The following is a 25,478-nucleotide window of genomic DNA, read 5'->3' as shown; positions in this document are numbered from 1 at the left end:
GTGTTGTCTATTATTATTAGGTATGTGATTATCGCTCCGTTAAGTTTTATATACAATTTATATATGTTATATAATATAGAGTATATATATATAAATATAGCAAAAAAAACCATTGCAATAACAAATATATAAACTAAAATACGAGTCAATCCGTTATGTTTTTAAAAGACAGACAGAGAAGCACTCATTGTTTATCCGTTAAAGAAATGGTAAGGTTTTTGCTGTGAATGCTAATGAAGTTTTGTTGAAAATTTTTTTCTCTCTCTTCATACTATACAATGTTTTTACTATCCCTTAACCCATCGATATCTACACATCCCTTTCCTTTCCCCTACAAACACACGCACACATACACAACACAATTCAAATACAATACTAACATCAAAGTTGCAGACATTTTAATTAAATCAATTGATATATTATTAGTACCGACAAAATAAAAACACAATCACTACATGTGAATTACTTTTATATTAACAATGGTGTTATTTTTATATATATTTTTATATATTATTTTGTTGTATCTATAGATTTGTTAGAGATTTTTCATCGATGTTTGCTTATACTTATAATAATAATAATACTATAACATCATATACAATAGTTTATTTAAAATATAGCATATTTATTTTTTTAAACAATATAACAAATGCTTTTGAATTAACATATAAAAAACAAACAACAATTTATATATGACAAATAATAATCTATTATCAATTTATTGTACTCAAAATTCAATAAAATCTGCTATTTTGTTGTATATTTTGACTAAAAGTTTTTTTGTTCACTGTATTAATATACAGTATATAATATAACAAATGATATCAATATTAATAGTCTAACAATATATGAGAATACTATAAAATATGTTTTGTGTATATACTGTATAAATAAAAACCATTGATTTATATTTACTGTATATTATTGTTCATATGATTTACAATTGCAAAATGTGTTAACTCAACAACAATAATAATAATATTGTACTTACAATTGCAATTCAATAATTTATACTATTGTTATTTACTTTGCAATAAACTAATAAGTAAAATGTTTTTTAGTATTAATAAAAGTAGCATGCTCATTATTTATAATATATCCTAATTTATTTTCTATACGCTATAGCTTATTTTTTAAATTTGTTTGTTTGTTTATTTGTTAGCTTTAATAAATAACTCAACATTGAGTTCAATTGTAACTTATGTTTGAATATAACATTTATTTAATATATATAATATTATATATAGTATTGTATATGACATATACTGTATTAATTTTAATATTTTAATCTAATATACAGATTATTTATACGCCTGGAATGACTCTATCCATACAGACATCAAAGCATAAAGTAATTATATTTTTTAAAAATATATAATTATAATACTTTATAATAGCAAACAAAACAAAAAAAAAGATTACTGAAAACAACTAATATAACTTATACATATAGTTATATTCACAAAAAAATAAATAATACTAAATGAAAAAATCTGTACCGCATATAGATAGATATATTATAAGATACTTATAAAATCATAACATTTATTTTTGAATTATCTCAATACAGAATATAATGTAGTTTTTTTTCTATATCTCAAAGAAACAATAAAATATATTTTTTTTTGTCTCCAAGAGAGAGAGAGAGAGAGAGAGAGAGAGAGAGAGAGATTTTATTTGACTCACATTTTTTGGCATATATCTTATGTTAAGTATAACAACAAAAAATTGTGTGCGAGAGAGAAAAAAGGTATATATTGTGTAAGTAAAATATAATGTGTTTCAAGTGTATGTGTGTAGCGGTATATATACTGTATTGTAGTTTATCTATAATATACAATATATATATATTATATGTGAAGTTCATACATATAGAAAAATGATTTATTGCCAGTCATATAAATGGCTCAATATATTTATATTCACTACTTATAGACAGTAGCATTATATACAGTTGCAAGTATAATACAGTACTTTATATAATGTTATAATATTTTTAACTGTATATAAATTTATATATATTCAAGTTTTTATACGAGATTTATTATTATTATTATTATTACTATTACTATTAAACTACTATACATTTATATTATAAATCTATTGCAGTATATATTCAATAGGCTTAACAGTATTATATTTGTTATTATACACGTGTTATATAGTGAATGACAAATCTTTAATTAGAAATACATTTCAGATGACATAATAAAAAATTTTACTTAAGATTTTTTTTATTGTATATATATATATATATCTAATACATATAAACTTAGATATTAGTTTTAGTAGTGTTAACATAAAAAGAAGGGTCACATTGACGGATAAAAAATACTAAATTTAAATTAATGTTTTTATATCTATTTTTAAAAAATTTTGTGGATTTTTTCTTCAAATAGCAAACACTCAATATTAAGATATATTAAATAATAGCTTATTTAGAGATATACATAGTTTCCATACTCTTTATAAATATGTATTACATTATACAGTATATACTATATTTATATCTTTTTTATTTTTTATATTTAGTTGAAATTTTTATAAATAAAAAAATTTAATAAAAAATTATTTAATTTAAAGATTTAAATTTTTCTATGAAAAAAATCTATTAAATTGTTTAGGAAAACCTTTGTACTTAATAAATGATAAACCAATTGACTCTCTTAAATGTGATTTATATATATATATAACTTAGTTTGTAGTCTATATATAATTTTTTATTGTTAAAAATTAAATTAAATTACACATGTTTTTACACATGAATTAATGTATGAAAAAAATGTGTACAACATTTAAGAAAAATTAAATAAATATTTCATTCAATAGTAAATTTATTTTTCGCACATAATTTATATCAAGCATTTATTAATATTAATTAAATTTATTATTTAATTTTATCTCAAACAATCTTTCTATTAAAATAAATTATATATTTAATAGAAATTTATTTAATCTAATACCGTATTTTACTTACAGTAATGTTATCGTTATTATTGACACACCTTATAATTATATAGTCAATCATATGTCACTGTTTACTTAAATCACATTAAAAAAAAGTTTTTATTTGAAGAAAAATAAATACTTTTTTTTAAAAAAGTTATTTAGTTTATATACAATATATATATATATAAATTATATATATAATTTTTTTCAACGTATATAAAAATATATTTGTGATAACAATATTGTTAATATTCTGGTCCACATTTGCGCTTCAATTACTTTTGGTGCACAGTGTCTAACTATATATATATATTATATATATACTGTATATTTATATAATAATACTTTTAAAAATTGAATTTGAAATACAGTTTCAACTTTTCCACTACAAAACGGAAACACGAATTGACATCTCCTTTGTGTCCAAAAAATGTTTTCATTTTTTTTTCTCTCTCTCTCGCTTTCACTCTCACTCTCACTCTCTTACTCTTTGCTCTCTTAACTGTCTGTTTGACTTAACACTGAAATCCAGAATATTCTGTATTTTAAAATGTATTTCACTTTTTCTAGAATTCTGTTTACTGATAGCGACAACATTTTGACACACAATGAATGGAAAGTATAAAAAAAAGTCATTGAGTGTTAAATATATATAAATATTCTTCAAAGTTATAAATATTAAAATATACAGTATTTGTATATTAAAAAAAATTTTAGATCTAACACATTGCATCAAATAATAATATTAATAATAATAGTGATATAACTATACTTGTGTGTGAGTGTATGTGTATATATGTGACCATATTTGCACAAAATATTTTTTAAAAATAAATTTTATCTAAAAAAGATAATAAAAAATAAATCAGACTTAAAATATAAATTATAAATATTTTTCGCAACTATACAAATGAAATAAAAAAATTTATTTTAAAGTCATATATAATATATACATTGTATATATATTATTAAATTTTTTAGTTTATACTAGTTTATAGTTAATCATTGCAGAGCACGCAAACATCTTTATATACTGTATTTTACTGAAAGTCAATATACAGACAAATATAAAAAAATTGAATATAAAAAAAGTTTATAAAATTAAATTAAAAAACTTTATCGCATATAAAAAACAAATCTTTTACATCAATTTAATTGAAATCTTTTATTTTTATGTCATTAGATAAGTGATTGGAAATCAAAAATTTATAAACATTTTTGATTAGCTTTTCTAGATTAAAATCCAAATTGAATTTATTTATATCTTATTTTAGTTATATATCTATACATTTTTATATATTCATTATACCTAACTAACTAATCTACTTATATGTATACAATTAAATATTTTATGCAAAGAATATTAAATAATATTTATATAATTAAATTTAGTAATGACAACATATTTATTAAAATCTATATAAAATGATATTCAACACTATATGATATAAAATTTAATATCAAATTCTCAAATATAGTTTAGGCTACAAAAATATCCAATAAATAATGATGTAATATATATATTTCCTTAAATAAGAAAAATATTTTTCAAAAATATAAATCATATTATTTAAACTATCATTTAATATCTATATATATAATATTATATCGGATAAAAATAAATTGCAGATATTATAGTTATTGGTCACTCTATATATATAATTATCTTATCTTTTTTTTTGAAAATAACAGGAAAACATAAAATACCGGACAATCATATCCCTCTCAAAAATTAAATTATACTGATAACCGTGTCATGTTTTATTAGTGTTTAATATATTAATCAAACACATTTATAGCAGTACTATATTACCATAAAATGAGACTGATATATATATATATATATACAAAAATACGGTATAAATTAAATATTATTTATACTATTAGTATGAAGTAATTTAATTCATAAAATTTATTTWAAAAAAAAATATTTTAAATAAATTAATAAATTGATTTGCATTTTGTATTCTACATATAGTAAATACTCCTCATACTTTATACTATTTAATTTATATATATTATAAAATAAAATTTAGTTAATTAAAATAAATAATAAAAAACAAAATTAAAATATTTTTATATTTATCAAAATAACTAACTATAAATTTAAAATGTTTTGTACATTACTGTATGTGTTATTTAATTCAATCATTGATTTAGAATCATTAGTATGTACACTGAGTTTCTAATATTATATTGAAGATAAAAATTTATTTATCATATAAATATACAAATAAAAGTTTAATGTTGACTTGAATTTAAATGTCACGATAAATATTTTAATGACATGTTATAGTTAAGTGCAAAATTAGAGTATAGATTTATATAAAGTATATACTGTATATTAATATAAAACAACTTTAATATATAGATATATTACATACCATATAAATTTTTATACATTATATACAGAGAGAGAGAGAGAGAGAGAGAGAGAGAGAGAGAGAGAGAGAGAGAGAGAGAGAGAGATAATATTATCAATATCACCGCCATTAACCCACACATACACACACACTAGTGCTAAGACTAAGTACTGATTATACATACAGTATATTGTTATATAAAACTAAATACACAGTCATTTGTGATAACACACACAACAACAATAATAACAGCAAAATAGCACAGAATATAAATAGTGGTCATATAATAAATGCTTAAAATCACTTAAATGTATAATGAAAATAGCAGTTTAAGTGTATGTGTAATATAACATAAATGGCCCAAAATTAATGACCGATAATATATGTAGACCTGCGTTATGTAATGCATTGAAACACATCATTATAATGTATTAATTTTGTTGGTGTTTGTTTGTTATAATATTTTATGTAATATTAAATTTAAATTATTGATTATTTTGTTTAGACACTAAATATAAATTAGTATATATCTAATTTTTTTTGTAATAATATTTACAGTATTTATTTATGTCATAGAAATAATGTTTCATGTTTAGTTAATTAAGTAAAAACATATTTTTCATGTTAATATTTTTAAAAATATTTTTGTTGTTACAAATTTTTTCAGGCTAATATAAAATTTTCATATCTAACAGTATTTACCAGTAAATAATTTTTGTTTGCAAAAAAAAGTATATACAAAAAATAAAAAATAAATTTGAAAATATATAAAATTAATAGATCCAATACAAGAGCAAAAAATTTAAGTACATATAAAACATTTTTATCATCCGCTGCTCATCTAATAAATATATCTAAAAAATATATATAAAAAAAAGATTCAAACGTAATAATAAAGAGGAAGAAAAAATAAGATAAAAATCCAATATTTTGTTGCAAAACTATATTGAAATCTGAACTCAATCTCAGATATCTATCAATCAATAGTAGTTTCTCTCTCTCTCTCTCTCTCTCTCTCTCTCTCTCTCTCTCTCTTTCTCTCTCTCTCTTCATATGAATTGCATTTGAGAAAAACAGAAATCAAAAAACATTGTCTTTAAAACTGCTTTCAATAGTGTTAAATGCGTTGAATTTGAAAAAATATAAAGATATATACAGTACTATACAATATAAACTCTTTATATTGTATACTATATCAACTGTATTGCATTATACTGTATACTATGTCTATAGACAATGCAATTCAAAAAACTATTGATTTACTCAGTTTATATTATATTACTTTTTATTGAGATAATAGACATCAAAATTTATTATATTTTTTTCAAAAAAAATTCAACAAACAGTATATTTTATAAATAATACATTGTTTTTTATTTATAGTAAATTTATTAATTTTTTTATCTTTAGTATCATATAATAAATTTAGTTGATAATTTTTTAAAATAAAAATCTAATCATACTATCAATATATATATATATAATTTATATATATGTTTAAAATTTATGTAAAGATTATATTAATAATAATAATAATACTGCTATTATGAATATTACCCCTACTATTATTATTATAAATGACTGTAATAAAATATCATTTCAGTGAGAGAGAGAGTGAGAAAGAGAGAGTGAGAAAGAGAGAGAGAGAGAGAGAGAGAGAGAGAGAGAGAGAGAGAGAGAGAGAGAGTGAGTGAGAAAGAGAAAGAGAGAGAGAGAGAGAGAGAGAGAGAGAGAGAGAGAGAGAGAGAGAGAGAAAAGTTGTTGACTATAAATATATTGATAAAAATGAAAATCCAATGATAACATACATACATAACATCATAACTGACACTATTATATGACTGAAACAAATGATAGATTTTTTTGGGTACTATATGTGCAAAACAACAAATTACATAAGTATTATATATGATAACAGCAATACTGTATATTTGTAAAGTACACTGTTTTTACTGAAATACAGATATGTTTTAATAATTATGCCATTATATACTGTATATATCATTATATTTATACAGTAAGTTTATTTTGCGCTGATATCCGAGCTGTATTAAATAGTACTGTATGATACAATTATACAAAATAATATAAGTATATTATACTATACATATATCATCCAATATTATACAATATAATACAATTATATATATAATACTAATATATAATATATGTATATAAATACAGAATATTCTCATATTATAGTGACAGGAAAAAACACAGACATTTATAAGTTATAACTATTGATATGAATAGTCGACTATTTATCATATTTATAGTCATATAAAACCTCTTGTATTATATCTCGTTTGTTGCCATTTAGCTTATGTATCATTTAAAATATATATTTATATTCAACGTGTGTTTGTGTGTGTATTTTTGTCAGTTATTTATTATCATTATATTAGTTAACGCAAGAATTGGCTATATTTATATATATTAACTAAAAGATTATTATTTTTTGTGATATTATTATTATTGTTGTTGTTGTTTATGGTGTTACTGTTTGTGTAATATAAGTCATAATATATAATATTTATCATTTATAATATATCAAAATAATTACCAAACTGTTTATAAAATTTTAATAATGTTTACAATTTATGTTTATTATTAATGATAAGTTGTTTAAAATGATATCAATAATAAATAGTAAAAATTAATAATTAAGTGAACTTGTAATTGAAAAATATTATTATTTTGTTTGTTATACAACAGTCATATAAATAAAGTAATATTTATTAGTTTTGCATTATATATACAGTATATATGAATATTTTATTAAAACAAATGTTTTATATAGAAATTTAATAATTTAATGCATTTGTTTCATTATTTTAAGTGTCTACTCATTAGAGATGGGCAACTAGAAAATTTCTAGAAAGTTTCTCAGCAATAAATTTCTATTGTAATACTGTACTAATGATACATAATATGCACCATTACAATGGGAATCTTTTTTATAAAATTAATATAAATATAGTTTTTATAAAATTTTATTTATAATTAAATTATATTTTTTAGTTTAATGTAATTGTAGATGAATTATTTTTTACTAATGAATATTAATTAAAATACTGATAATAAAATTTTGTTAATATTTATAGTTACAATGAATTGTTTCAAGATAACAATTATTATTATTATATAAAATTATATAATAAATAACAAAAAATTAATATCAGGATCACATAATTTTTTTAAGTAATTTTTCCAGAAATTTTTAAATTTTCTCTTTTTATTCCAACTCTACTTCTCATTTATATAGATATTATTATAATAAATAAATATAATTTATGAATTTATTGTATGATTTAGGTCTACAATAGATTCAAATTTGTTAACAAAAATTACTAAATGTTAATGTCATATACATATATATGAAATTATAAAAGTTTATAATAAAAACAATGTTTTTAAAATATTTAATCCGAAAGTTTTAAATTATGATAAATTGACTAAAACTAATGTCACTAAATAGGCTTTAATATTAATAGATAAGCCATGAATATAATGCATTTCTCATTAATGTTTTATTTTTATTATATCTATAAAAATATTTATCAAAATTTATAAACTCTTCAAAAATGTTCATTATATGCATATATATTGTACATTATATTTAACATTATATAAACATAAAGTATATTTTTATTAAAAATACTTTTTAGTGACATATAATATTAAATAATATAGTATATTATAAATATACTATTATTATTATTATATACTAACTTTTAACAAAAACAAAAAGTTTTATTCTAAATATACTAATTTTAATTAATTATTCACTGATTTTATTTTATATATTTTATATCAATATAAATAATAATATATTTGCTTCAGATTTAGTTTTTATTTATAAAATCATAAATCAATCAGAAATGAATCAAAAGTAATAAATTATTGCCAAATATATATATATATATAATATATTAATATAAAGCTAGAATATATTACATTTTACTAAATTATAAATTGTGTATATTTTAATATAGAAAACTTTTTATGTCAATTTTGATTAAAGAATTTATATATATTTTTTTTTAATTTAAAATACTATAAAAATATTCTCTAATATATTCTATACAAGTCTTGTATTAATGGATTTTTTCGATTTACAAAAATAAAAATAAAATAATAGTCAATACTTTAAAAAGTTGTGCAACAATAAATTAGACAATAAAATGAGAGGCAAACTGTTTAAAATAAAAATTGTTTTTTTTAAATAAAACAAAATAAAATACAGAATCAAAATATATAATGTAGAAAAATTTTGAATTTAAGTTTTTTTAGTCAAACTAAATTTTGTTTGTTTGTTATTGTTTTTGTTTATCTGTAGTTAAGTTTGAATAAAATTAAACAGATTTTCACACTAGAATATATATATATATATATATATATATATATATATATATATATATTTAAAAAGTTAAATGTGTTTTACAGACACAGAATTTTAACGACAATAAGAATATTCTGTAATTAAAATTTGTTGTATTTATGGAGTTTTAATTTTAGTATTTATTTTATATTATATATATAATAATAAAGTATTAAATTTAATCTAATTATATAAATATATATATTCTATACTATAGACGGTATTAATATATTTATATAATTATATATTTAATTATGAATATAATTATTGCTAATAATAGCTTTTCATAAAATTTTTTGTATTGATCAGTCTATATTGTATAATATACTAAACTAATATAATTATATAAAATATAATGAAACATTTATTTAATATTTTTGTCAGCAAGTGATGTATAAAATAGCATTATATTATAACAAAAAGTAATTATTTTTATGCTTATCGCTATTTATTAATTTTGTTATTGTGTAGATAAAAAATTTGAAAAAATAATACAATTAAAATCACATAAAATTTGTTATTTTATCGACAGATAGAGCAGAGAAAAAGCCATAAAAGATAGCAAAATTTGATCTCAAAATTAATTGATAACAATCTTTTCCTGTACTTTATTTCGTCTTTTATTTGCTATATTTTGTAAAACCATAAAAATTGTCAATAAAATAGTGTGTATATAAAAAAATAAAATCAAAATATAATGTTGTGTCCAAAAAAGCATATAACAGTAGACAGTAGTAGTAGTAGTTATTGTTGTAGTAGACATAGTAGATACTGTATATACACATACTGTATAAAAGTTATATAAAACTACTTTCTCTATCATATCAATAGCGATATATCAGTTGAATTGTGTTTCCAGTTGTGAACCAAAAATGAGTCTTTTGAGAGCCGTTTTTCAACTATTATGTGAACTTTAAAACCAAACCATACTATAGGGACTCACCAACAAAAACAAAACAAAAAAAAATGTTACTATTTTTCTCTATATATAATAGTATATACAGGTTTATAATACAGTATATGTATATATATATGAACCACTATATATATATAAAAAATGTTTTACACAATGCTATGTAACATTAATTTTCAAAAAATCTCATATATATAGTATATATATAAGATAGTACAGTTTTTGTTTCAACTAATAAAATAAATAAAAACACTTACTTTATAATAGCAAACAGTTAGACTGTGTTTTATTTTCATTTTGCTGTCTCTCTATTTTGTTGTGTTATTATTATTATTATTATTATTATTGAACATTACTTACAACAGTGAGTGACTGAGTTAGACACTAACAGTTCGTAACCCTTGACTTTTTTGGTCACTTATTATTAGCTAAAAAACACTAGAAATATAGAAGTTTATTAATATATAAGATTTTGTACAACAGTTTATTATTAGTATTATTAAAGTATTATAAGTATCAAAACTAACCAACTATTCATTATATAATCGCTTAATATAAAGTTATATATATAAATAAAAACAATATTAGTATAAGAAAAGACTACTCTATTGTTTTTAAATGTCTATAAAAAAGAGATTTTTACTATTATTTGATAAAATACATCAAACATAATATAATTTATTTATAAGACATACACACATATGACATCAGGGATCACAACAACAACAATAATATTAATAATATATCCATTGATACCATTGAGATATAATGGGTGTGTCGTATAGTATGTCAAATATATATAAGACATACAACCAATATGTGTATAAATATTGGAAATACAAATACAATTTTTTTTTATATATATAAGGCTTAACTATCTAAAAGTAAAACTCAAAAAAAGAAAAATAATAATAATAATAATAATATGATCTATTAATCAATAAATATCTAGTAAAAGCAATATATACTATATATATATAGTATAAAAAAATATCAGTTAGATATATAATTATATATATATATATAAAGTATATACTCTATATAAAACCAAAAAAATAGATACATTTTCAACAACAATAACAAAATTAATATAAAAATTTTGAAATAATTTTAGAAAGTTTTTGAAATAACAGTGGTATATACAGTTACAAATAGTAATAGACTGTAATTTTTTATTTATGTACAGTATTTGCTGTATATATGTATGTGTGTGTGAGAGTGCATTTCACTATACAGTATATATACTGTATTATGAGTATATGTGTGTTTGTGTGTGTGGTTTACCCCATCATGAAAGCTGAGTATCAAAAGAGTATTAATAAAATAATATTTGATAAAAAAATTTATGTCTTATAAAATCATGGCGTATTATGATATTATTTGATGCTATATAATATATATAATGATTTTTTTAAAGATTTTTTTCTTTTAATTTTTTTCTTCAATCTCTCTCTCTCTCTCTCTCTCTCTCTCTCTCTGAAGCATTGCTTACTATATTTAATTGTCTCACAAAAAATATCTATAATACGTGTTATATCGATATTGATTTGATTTTTTGGCTATTATTTTCAAAAGATTTATCTATATATTTACCAATATATATATATATATATATATACTTTATTATTATCGCTATTATTATTATACCAATATAAATTTTTATATCAATATCCACAACAACATTATATTTAATGAAATGTTAAAGATAGCGCACCGACCTCTCATTACTATATTAAAAGGAAAAGTTGTTTATTGAGGCGACATTCAAACTCCCTAACCATTGAAATTGTGAACAATCATTAAATATACGTTCAATTTTCAACATATCATACCATAGTATACCATAAAATAACAGTTACTTTAAAATTCTTTAACACTATAATAGTAGCCAAAGATTCTTGAATTAGTTTATTTTATCAATAATCACAAGTATTATATATATATTGAAAAAATTGCTTTTTTATATTATATAGAGTACAGTATATGTGCGTTTACTTAAAACTTATTATGATTTTTATGATGATTGCTATTATTATTAATAATACTATTATTAATACTGTACTTATTATTATTATTATTATTGCCACTCATTAGTCCCCTTATAGAGAAAAAATGTCAAACTCTCTTATATAGTTTAATGTCGTGTATTTGTATATGTCATGTATGGTATGTTATTGTCATACCAATGATCGACAATATATATCATATAACGAAATCAAAATCAAACTGAAATGGCATATCATATCAAATATTGTTTTATTATAAAACAACAAAATATTTTTCTACTCAATTTCGTTGAAGTATTTGTTTGATTATTATTATTATTATTATTATTATTATTATTATTATTATTATTATTATTATTATTATTATTATTATTATTATTATTATTATTATTATTATTATTATTATGTGATGTATTTTTATTCTTTGTTTTTTCATTTCTCTAGAAAACAACTAAAAGTTATCTCAAGATATAACCAAAAATACAAAAAAAAAATTAAATACAAAAAAATTATTAAAAGAAATAACAAGAATTTGGTCTTACATTTCATTTGTTTCTTCAAATCACTTCAATCATTGCCACAGAAAAAGAAAGAAAGAAATTGACATAAATCGGGTCATCACTTGGTATCTCTTCCTCTCTCTCTCTCTCTCTCTCTCTCTCTCTCTCTCTCTTGAAAAAAATCCAGAGCTCTGGTAGTTAGTGTTTTTTCTATATTACTATGTGCTTCAAATAGTCTATGTGTGTGTCCAACAAAAACAAAACAATTGGTCTTCACTAACAATCACTTGTGTATGTATGTGTGGATACGGCATCAGATCTCTGCAAACACAAGGCATATATATATATGTATATACCGTACAGAAAACACGGCACACGACATACATTTCCCAAGTGTTTCGCCGACAATAATAATAATAATACAGTAATAATAAGACAACAGTAACAGTGAAAACCCCATACAAATAAAGGACTCAACAATTACATCGTTCAGTGGATTCTCTGTAGATTATTCTGTGACTATATATATATATATATACTGTATATACAATATATATGTATAACTCTGTGACTATAATTAGAGAGACATCAGAATAAAAAAATTTCCAAAAAAAACAAAAATTATTTCTTTATATTTATTCATTTCATTCAATCAATCTATAAGTGCCGTAACAACCAAATTGTTTTTAAGTGAAAGTCAAAGTACCAGTTAGTTAGTTAGTCAGTGTGTATGTGAAAGTGTGTGTATGTATATAATATACAGTATATACAGTATATATATAAATTGAAATGTGAGAAGCACTGGGAAACCATCAATATATATAAAGTACTGCAGATATATATAAAGACATAACAAAAATGTGGCACAAAAGACGCAAACAGCATTTAGTGACAACTAAACTACCGGTGCTTAACAATCAAATCGATTGTCATCTAACTGCCCGACATTGGACAATCTCATCATCATTATTATTATTATTGACATCAATGATGACGGCCATCACTATAATAGGTGCCACCAGTAGTGGTACTGGTGGTGGTAGTAGTAGTAGCAGCAGTAGCAGTGGTAGTAGTGGGGGTCACTGTCCCGATCAATGTGAATGCAAATGGTCTAACGGCAAGGAGACTGTCAATTGTGATAAATCGCTGAATGGTATACCCGTTGGCATTCCCAGTACGACACAAGTATTAAACTTGACGGGCATCCATATAGCCGTACTGCCGGCCCAAGTGTTTCGCGAGCGTCGATTAATTAATGTACAGAAACTTTTTATGGCTAAATGTAAATTAGGTACGAAATATCAATTATCTATAATATCTCTATTTATTTATATCGTATAAAATATAAATTTCTATATAAAATATATTATATATAATTAGTGACATAATATAATTAATAAACTTTATTATTTATTATTAAAAATACTTTTTTTTATAGATAATATATATATTTATATACTACGGTATATAAGACAATATCTAATAAATAAACTGCTCTATAAACTATACACATATAAATAATTGAGTTATTAGATATTAAGCTAAGCAAGGTAGTACAGTATTAATCCATAATTATCAAATATATTTATTAATTAAATTTGATAGTTTTTAATTTTATTATACTTTATTACATGTTTTCAAAAATTAAATAAGTATAGATATTTGCAAATAATTAAATTGTTGTGTAAATTGAATTTATTATATATATAGTATACACTGTATTTACTATATATATATTATATAACATTTTTATCTGTTAACCAAACCAACCCTATGGCTATACCGACACTAATAAAACATATAATTTATCGTCACTTTAACTTTCGTCTCTCAATTAATTAGCGCACAAACTATAACTCCATTTCCCTTTTTGCACTCTTATTATATATATATATACTATATATACTCACTCTTACTGTTATACTTCACTTATATTTGACAAACAATTTTTATCATCAATTTTTTTTATATCGCAAAAGACCGACAATTGTGTTATATGTTTGCTCTCTCTCTCTTTCTCTCTCTCTCTCTCTCTCTCTCTCTCTCTCTCTCTTTCACTTACTCACTCTACTCCTATCCCCTATTATATCATAGTCTAAATAATATACACTATTTTTTTGCATTAAATTGTACATAAAATACAGTAAAATTTGATAATATGAGAAAAATAAGTGCAAAAAAATGTGTTATTATTATATAAAACACAAACCAAAAAAAATCTCAATACTCTTGTGTCAACTATTTAATAAAAATAATAATAAAAAAACTTTTCTGTTACAGAGTATTACTACTAATAATAATTTACATTAAATTAGTGTCTATAATATTATGTATATTTTTTTCTTTTTTGTTGACGATATTTATAAAATTTAATTAATTAACATCTAATTAGTAGCAGAAAGCAAAGAAACACCATTAAAAAAGATAGAGAAATAATTTGATTTTTTTTAGTTGTATAGAAAAAATGTGTTAAAATAACAGAGAATTGTCATTAATTTATTTATATATCCAACCAATTCTTTACATTTCTATTATTATTCAAATTAAATCAAGACTTTTCTTACTTTATTTTACTTAATTTACTTACAGAATATTCTTCTATTATGTATATTTTTTGAAATCAATATATATATATATATATATATATATACAATATATATAATAGAAAATAATATATATATATATATTCTACTAGTAATTTACTATATTGTATATTCTATATGTTTTAGTATTTATGTCACTAAAAAGATAATATAATTTAAAATTTTCTATTTTTTTTATATCATCTCTAATACCATCTATTATTTTGTTGTCAATTATTTTTAACTCTATTTTCTTTTCTTTTTTTTCACTTTTTCTAATACTTTTTTTTCACGACACAACTTTTGCCTCAAACTATATCATATGATTATGGACGACAACAACACGTCATCAAAAAAAAAAACCCAAAACAACTACAATTACTTTAACCACAACTATAACAACAAACCATAGGAGAGATATCTGATGAAGCATTTCTTCAGTTAACTAATTTAGTTGAACTGGATTTGTGTGACAACTCATTAGACACTATACCGACACTGAGTCTGCAAAAGTGCAAATCTATACGCAAACTATCACTTTGTATGAATGCCATACGTTTTGTACGGATAGACAGTTTTGCGAGCTTACAATCGCTAGTGTCGATAGACTTGTCTCAGTGCCAAATAGATACAGTCGAGTCCAATGCCTTCCACGATCTCCATGAGCTGCGATCGCTAAAACTGAACGCCAATCGACTGCACAGTCTATCCGGTTCGGCGTTGACCGGTCTGCAGGTGTTGCACGCCCTGGATCTACACCAAAACCCGTGGCACTGTGATTGTCAGCTGAGACACACTGTCCAGTGGCTACAGCACAATGGTATACCCCAATCGGTATGGCCTATATGTCAATCACCGCACCGACTACAAGGTATGTCCTCAAACACACACACACACACACATCACTTGTCAAAAACATATTACTATAAAAACTGTGTATTAATCCCTAAGTAAAATGTAGTTTTTTTATAATAATAATAATAATATTGTATATAAAATTACAGTATATAGAGTATTATTATTCAACAAAAACAACAACAAAATTGCAAACCAATATTTGATATATATTTATAAGCATATTCTGTGTAATATTATTTTGTTTGACAAAAATATGTCAGAAAAATATTTTTCTCTTTTATTTTTTTTCTCCTAATATTTGATAGTAGAATTTGGGTTTATTTTATTTTATTTTTAATTTTTTTGAATCTCAATTTTCTTATAAATATATTTATTTAATATACAAAAATATTTTCTATAGCATTATTAAAACATTATGCAAAATATTATGTGTCCAAACAGTAAACATTTTCTATAATATATAAATATATAATTTATAAATTTATATAATCTATTCTATATAAATATCAATATTATTAACATAAAAATATATCTTTTATAAAATAGAAAATATATTATATTTTTTAATATGAGTGCAAATATTTTTATTTAAAATGCTAGTTTCAGATACAATATATATATAATTTTAATATATTTGATTTTATAAGCAAAATATATGGTACTTATTTTAAATGCACACAAAACAAACAAACTTATAACACATTAAATATCGATTTTTATATCAATATATTTAAAATAAAAATAATAAATCCATTTCTTATAAATGTTGATATCATATAAAGTTTATAACATATATTTGTATTTTCATGAAATTTATTTCTAATATATACATAATATTTATTAAAAAAAAACTCAATAAAACAACAACAACTATAACTACAATATTAAACAAAAATATTAAAATTAATTATGACATATAAATTACAATGTGTACACCAATGTGTTAATTTATAATACAATATAAACAATAAATGACATTGGGTTAACATTAAGTATCATATCATAAAAATTATAATAAAGAAAATAAACTTAAAATCTTTTAAAAGAAAATTTTTTAGTTAACAAAAAAAGTGAGAGATTTTATTAATAYAAAATTATAAATGATATCACTGTTAGTGTTGCAATAAATTTTAGTTTTATATATATATCATACTATCATATCATAATTAAAAGTTGAAAACATTGTGTACTTAAAACAATTTTAAAGTTTGTCATACAAAACAACAAAAACAACAAAAAACTATTCAAAAGTGATTTAACAAACCAAGAGAAAGATAAAAGTTTTTTTTTTGTTTTAGTTTTTTTCAACTAAATAAAGAAAAAACAAATATGATTTGTATGTTTTTACCCGAAAATAAAATAATAGTATATCACATGAAAACTCTTTTCATACCGTAAAAAATGTCAGTAAAATTTTGCTTTTTTTATCTGAACACTGCTATTGTTTTTATTTTTAGATATAATATAGTTGTTATTATTACAGTTATATATGATATCATTTAATATAGAGAAAAACGCAATACATGGCTTAAGGTTGTAATACATGCCATGGATTTTATACTTTAATATATATATATTGTATATACGATATATATTGCATTTATTATATATATATATATTACATAACATATATAGAGTTTATGATATCAAATGTTGCATTAAATAAATGTCTGACCAATCGATGCAACTGTGGTTTAAATAGTGTTTAATCTTAGGATAACTTTATATATATATATATATATATTTATATAATTTAGACACTAATAGACGGTCAGAAAAATGGTGTTTATTGTTGTTTAATTGAATTAATAACATATCAGGGCTTATGAAAGACAATAGACAGGCGACTATAGATCCTACTAAACCCAAACAGCATTACTAATTAAATTAGACAACAATTGGTCAATCAATATAAACACATATATATATATACAGTATATCGTATATCAGTATATGTATGTCCAGCTATTTAACTCAGTGATCAACTATTTATATGTATGTATAGTATCTAAACCTCTTTATGCTATCAAATAAGTTTTACATCTTGTGATGAGCGGCTGACACACACCTACACACATAACACCAGTATTTCACTAATAAATGTATGGCTAATGCCATTCCCGGGAAAGACGACTGGCACTGACATAACCAGTCACTAACATATAATCAGATAAATAATTAATCAAAACCTTTTAGATGACTATCGGAGCGTTCAATTGGGCCACAAAAATGACAGCTCTTCTATCAAAAATACTTATAATACTAATAATAATAATAATAACAATATTATTATTAATAATAAATTATATCGCATAGAGGTTTACTCATACGTTAAGAAACTTATAACAGAATATTATTATAAAAATATAGTAAACAACAAAATTATCCATAATTTATTCACTTTTAGTATTATATACAGTATTAAAGTAATATGAATAATAAATAGTTGATTTTTAAAGTATATCTATATAATAAATATATGCAATATATTTAAACTAAATATTAAAGTCTATAACAATGGAAAAACTTATCAGTAATACATTTAATGTTTATCCCAAAATATAGTATTAAATATTTAAAAAAAATTATCAACAATATTTAATATTATAATAAATATATTGTAGTTTTATAATATTTTATTATATATTTAAAATTGTTATTTTTAAATATTGTGTAAAACACATTGTATTTTTTATCTATCAATGTTTTTAAGTATTTTTAAAATTTTGCTTAAAATATTTCTATAGATAATCGTATATCAATATATATTGGATTTAAAATTAAGTTAAACAAACAATAAACTATTATATGTTTTATGTATTTAATATTAATCCTTATTAAACAAAAATAAATATTATATATGATATATCAATAAAATACTTTAGATACAATGTATTACTAATTTTTATTTTTTAATATTTTTTATTTGCGTTATAATCAACAAAATGAATTATTATTAATTATAAATTAAATTTTCAATCATACACTGGTATTAAGATTTAAAATGTAAATAATCTTCAAACTATTAGTTATAATAAAATAAGAAATAATTTATGGATAAATTATATATATTTTTTGAAAACAACAAATATTTAAAATTCTATGCATTAAACTATTTATTATTACATTTAAATTGAGTTAGAAATTTAAATAGTATTATGCATTTATATTTTATATATATAACATAATTTTAGACAAATAATTGTACTATACGGTATATTAATACACATTTAAAAAATACACATACATATGCTATATTCCTATGATATACATATATTTAAATATATTATTTAAATTGCATATATAGCATAAATATACCAATATACTGAATTATATACTGTATAAATACCTGTTTATAAATTATATATATGATACTGTATCGCTTGGTAATATAAATWTATATATATATATAACTTATATGGTCATTAAATGCTTAATATGAAATGCCAGTGGTAAAAAATGTTTATATGGAAAAGTGGCATTAAATTATTTTTTCCAGAAAAAAAAATATTTTCACATTTTTCACAATATTTATTTACACTAAAATATAAAATAATATATATATATATATATATATATATATATATAGTATATACTGTATATTAGATATTATGGCACATTTTTATTACTATTTTGCATATAAAATATCAACTATTAATGGAATTACTATTAAGTAAATAATGCGCTAATGTTTTCACTACTCACTCACATTTTTATATATATATATATAAGTTATATTTTTTAATATTTTGCTGACTTTAGAATATATTATATCATAAAATATACTCAAAAATATAAATAATATATATAGAAAAACTACTTATATATATATATATATATATATTATATTTTAAAACTGATATATTTTTATATATTGCTTATAACTGAAATTCTGTTATTATATTAGTGACAAACTCGCAGAATATATATATACAGTATTTTTTTCATAGCATGAGTGGCTTATATTATAGATAATATAAAAAATTTATTGCACAATATGTATGTATAACTGAATATACAATTTTTGTTTTCTCCGAGAAAGATGATATCCAATAACTATATATATATAAAAAATAACTTACAGTATATTTAGTATGGGTTATACAACAAAAAAATGTAGGCATAATTTTTATTAGCAATAATTTTTGCTACGCTAGCATATTATGTCTACTCAACTATTTTCTATGACATTAAAATTTGATACTTCACTGAAACAACAATAACATTTTATATTGACTTTATATTGTTTTATATTAAAAATAAAGCAACTTATTATAAATATAGAGTATCATCAAAAATGCAAAAATTGTATATTTAAAACAATAGATGATTTTTTTGAATCAAATTTCTTAAATAATAATAATACACATTTTTACATACACTATTATTACTATTTTAAACTATATATATATATATATATATATATATATATAAATTTATGCTAAACTCGGCTATTAATTTTAATCATTTATAATGGTTTTGCTTTACATTTTACACAACAATAAAATATTTCTCTTTAATATCGTTTACAATTTAATGATAAAACTCTCGCACACATACACTGTATTATTATAATAATAATAATAAAATATCTATTATAATAATCATAATCATAATAATAGCATTAAAATTAATACCCGTGCTTAGTATATAGCATATGCTATCCATTTTTAAAAGACATATAAATTAAACTCTACCTCTATATAACTGTATATACAGTTTATTGTATATATTATATATGTATATATATGTATATATATAGTGTAATACTGTATTATAAATTTTTTATATACAGTATTACTATTCACTCCAATAGCTATTTAGTCGTAAAATATTTTTAAACATTATTTTACTGTTAGTGTTGTTTGTATTTTATTTTTTTTTATTAAATGATAGTTAACTCTTTGGCAATAAATTATCCGCTTTTACTCAATGTTTTCCCATTGCATTAAAATACACTCAAAGCAAAAACAATACATTTATACTGATCTATACAAATACAGTACAATAATTTGTGTTTATATTATATAACATTTACTCAAACAGCACTTAAATTGCTTTTCATCATTAAAAACATTTTTTTCACTATTATGTTACTATTGTTTTTATTTCAAAATGAGATATAAATATTAATTCTCTATTGTATTACTAAATCATTATTTTTTATTCAATTTTATATTATTTTTTGTTTCATCAAATACATTATTATATTATATAAAATGTTTTTTTATTAATATTTTTCTCTATAATTTTTAAKGAATAATAACGATAATGATAATAATAGTAATAGTAATAATAATAGCAATTCATAAGTGTTATATTATATGCTAATGTATATAATATTATAAATATCATAATTTCTATTTAATTAAATAAATTGTTGATTTTGTTGAACAAAATCTAATTTTATACTTAACTAAAAATAATAATAAAATATAAACATTAGAATTGATTTTGTTTATTGTATGCATTATTTACTACACTATATAAATATAAAAATACTTGAAAACAAAAAAAAAATAATGATTAAAATTCCAACAAAAAGTTTGAGTACAAAAACGTTTATCATAGATATTCACTGAAAATTTAATTTATTAGTACACAGATTTTTTTTTATTTTTTAAAAATAAAATCTTATGCTAAATAAATATATTGCATTCAGAATACAATTAAAACAATACAATACATTAAAAAAAATTATGTGTATAATAATAATAAAAAAAATTACTATAAATTTTGAATAATACATTTAGAAAATAATACACTTATATTTTTTATATATATATATTATATATTATTTATATACTAAATTACAATAAATACAATGAATATTCTTGAAGATAGTGAATAAATTATTTTTCCTTTTATTTTTCTTTACACATTTTATTATTATTATTATTTACAATTGTTTTTTTGGGTACCATATAAATTATTACATATAATATATAACACATATAGTATAATTATATTTAATTATAGATCAACTATTATTATTATAATAATATTATTATTTTTATTTTTTATTGTATCTCACATTCCCGTTTGCACTATAATTATAGGCCATTACTGGAATGCATTAAATATTGATGAGTTTTCGTGTGCACCGGTATTTCACACGCAAAAGACTAATTTTCATACAAATATCGGCCAAAATATAACCATCTATTGTACAGCCAGTGGCTATCCATTGCCAGGCATACACTGGAAGCTCGGTGTCGACTATAGCTCTGTCGACTATAGTTCCTCTACTACTACTACTACTACTACTACTACCGCCAGCACCAGCATTACAGCAAACAACCGTATGATGACACGAGAGCACCGTAACAACGCCAGCAAACAGCATACCAGTGACGATAGCCAACGATTTTTCATTGAAACGGTGGCCGTCAACGAAACATTTGTTTCGTCTTATATTACTATTAATGATCTCCGGGTATACGATACACAACAACTAATCTGTTTGGCCGCCAATAAGGGTGGTTCCGCTTACAAGAACTTTACAATAGCTGTCAGTTCGCAACCGTATACCAGTTCGTCGATGGCTTATAATATGAGTACATTTCACATTACATGCTACGCTACGGGTGCCATAATTGCTGTACTACTGGTGCTTATACTACTATTGATGCCATTTATCCGAACTAAAAGACGACGCTCTGTACGACATTCATCAACGGTGTCGCCGTCAAAGTTGGGCGCCATTGATATATTACAAAACATCAAGTGTTCCGATGAGGACATGGGGATGAAAACACTGTATACTAATAAGCCTGAAATTGCACTGATATCCGATATTATCAAAGATACCACTGACCTAAAGCCTTACCGATTTTCTGGTGGCATCGATCCACTGACAGCACCCGATGTAACTAATTTTGGGTGCCATTACTCCAACGCTCAAACAGTAACACTGTCAGCGCCTACGCCTAACCATTCATCAATGATCAGCACCAGTATGTCATTTGACACGTTCAGACATCATCATAATCACACTCCACAACCAATGCTAGCATTACTCGACTCCAATAGTGAACAAAAATATTTATATAATAACAGCTCTAATAGTGTACAACAACAGGCATACGGCAGTCGTTTTCATTATCAAAAGCTCAATACATTTAGTCCATTGGCGACCAAAACTCTGGCTAACGGAGCGCTGACAGACTGCCAGAAATTAGTCGTCCCTTTAAGTGCTAATAATAGTCGAGTGGATGTCATGAGTGGTGGGTCCTCCACAACAACGACGGCAATAACTACAGTTGCCATCACTGACATGCCATCCGCAGCACAGGAACACCAACAGCAACAGCAGTGTCTACTAAAGCCCTACTTAAGTCACTCTCAATCGCATTGTCTTGAATTAGACAAAGAGCTGGTGGGAGCTGTGGGAACGGTAGTAGTCGGTGGCGATGTAAACTCAGCGCAAAGTATACTTAATGCCAGTAATAATGTCTCAGTGACACAAGTCTAAAGTTGATAATAATGGGCACCCATTCATTTATAAACCCTAACAGTGCTAATGGTTGGGTTATATATATACCGTATATATACCACTACCCCCACTGGCTTACTCCTCATCCCTTTCTTAACACAAACACACATAAAGAAAGAGAGAGACTATCTTTCAGTCCAATACTCTGCTAATTCTTTATCGATTCTATAGTGACATTCAATCGACTTTTTGCAGAATATTCTTTGAAAGAGAGTATAAACAACACACAAATCAGATGCCAATGACCTTTCCCTTAGCTCTCAACTGACTACTTATAATGTGTGTGTATTTTGTTTACCTCCCGTTCCCCTCATTTGATGATCCATTGATATTAATTATCACAAACTACAGTACTGTCTTATTGTCTTTGTCTGAGTGATCTAAAAGTGATTAAATTGTATAGAAATAAGGATTTTGTCTCTATTTTGTCCACACATTTCATGAGAAAAGATAATAATAATAATAATAATAAAAGAGTCTAACTATTGTTCAATACATTTGTTATATAATATATATATATACAGTATATCAGATAATTATCGTATTATTATTATTATTATTTCGTTATTATTATATTGATATATCATAATAAACTACTGAGAAAATGTATTTTCTATTTGATAATATACTGTATATCAATGTAAATATAAATATATTTAAATTATATATATTTATTATTAGATGTAATGCGATTTAATAAGTAATGTTTTAGTAATTTGCACGACTAAATAATATCTATTGTATTGTTAGACTAAAAAAATCTATGTATTTATTATTAGATTTATATCAATATATTGTAAATAATTATATAATGTTTTATTAGTTATGAAAATAATAATAAAATAAAAATTTTAAAAATATATTTTTGTAAATTATTTCTAATGAATATACTTAAGATAAAAAAAAGTAATTAGTATTAAAATTTTCTAAACTTTAAAATATTCAAGTATTAACAAATGCTTTATAGTATACTACTGTATCTACTATATATATAATATTAATATACATATATTTATACATAAATTTTATAATTATAATAAAATACTATAATTATAATACTGTAGTATACTGTATATTATATATATATATATTATATTACTATATCTGTAAAGTTAATTAAACCAGTATTAGTAGAAATAATGTTTAGCCATATGATATAAAAATATTGAGCAAAAATTTTTAATTAAATTTTATAATAAAATATGTTTGTCTGTGTGTTTTGCTTTTCATTATTAAAAATTTCACTATTCATTCGTTTTTAAATAAATCATATACAATGCATAAGATAAAGAGATAATACAAAAACATAATATACTGTATGTATATTGCCGTATATATTGTATATATATATATATGTATATATATTTACTTATACATAAATTTTAAAATATTAAAATATTATTCTCAATATATTTTTCATAAAAAAAATTA

General features: G+C 21.7%; 1 protein-coding gene across 1 annotated transcript; it reads left to right on the top strand.

Annotated features, from left to right (window-relative positions):
* Positions 1 to 13,949: 13,949 nt before the first annotated feature.
* Positions 13,950 to 24,026, top strand: LOC128965479 (leucine-rich repeat-containing protein 4C-like). Its single transcript, XM_054312189.1, has 3 exons — positions 13,950 to 14,403; positions 16,107 to 16,565; positions 22,612 to 24,026. The coding sequence occupies exons 1-3, from the start codon at positions 13,971 to 13,973 to the stop codon at positions 24,024 to 24,026; spliced, it is 2,307 nt and encodes a 768-aa protein (XP_054168164.1). The 5' UTR covers positions 13,950 to 13,970.
* The last annotated feature ends 1,452 nt before the right edge of the window (positions 24,027 to 25,478 follow it).

This window comes from Oppia nitens, unplaced genomic scaffold, assembly GCF_028296485.1.
Source record: "Oppia nitens isolate AA-2021 unplaced genomic scaffold, nextdenovo-longstitch-racon4-pilon3 scaffold10_pilon_pilon_pilon, whole genome shotgun sequence".
NCBI lineage: Eukaryota > Metazoa > Arthropoda > Arachnida > Sarcoptiformes > Oppiidae > Oppia > Oppia nitens.
The sequence above is the reverse complement of the archived record's forward strand: the minus strand, read 5'-3'. Positions and strand labels throughout refer to the sequence as shown.

Coding starts and splice junctions, on each gene's coding strand:
- LOC128965479 (XM_054312189.1), top strand. CDS start 13,971: ATGTGGCACAAAAGACGCAAACAGCATTTAGTGACAACTAAACTACCG. Junction 14,404..16,106: donor TATGGCTAAATGTAAATTAG/GTACGAAATATC, acceptor AACAAACCATAG/GAGAGATATCTGATGAAGCA. Junction 16,566..22,611: donor ATCACCGCACCGACTACAAG/GTATGTCCTCAA, acceptor CTATAATTATAG/GCCATTACTGGAATGCATTA.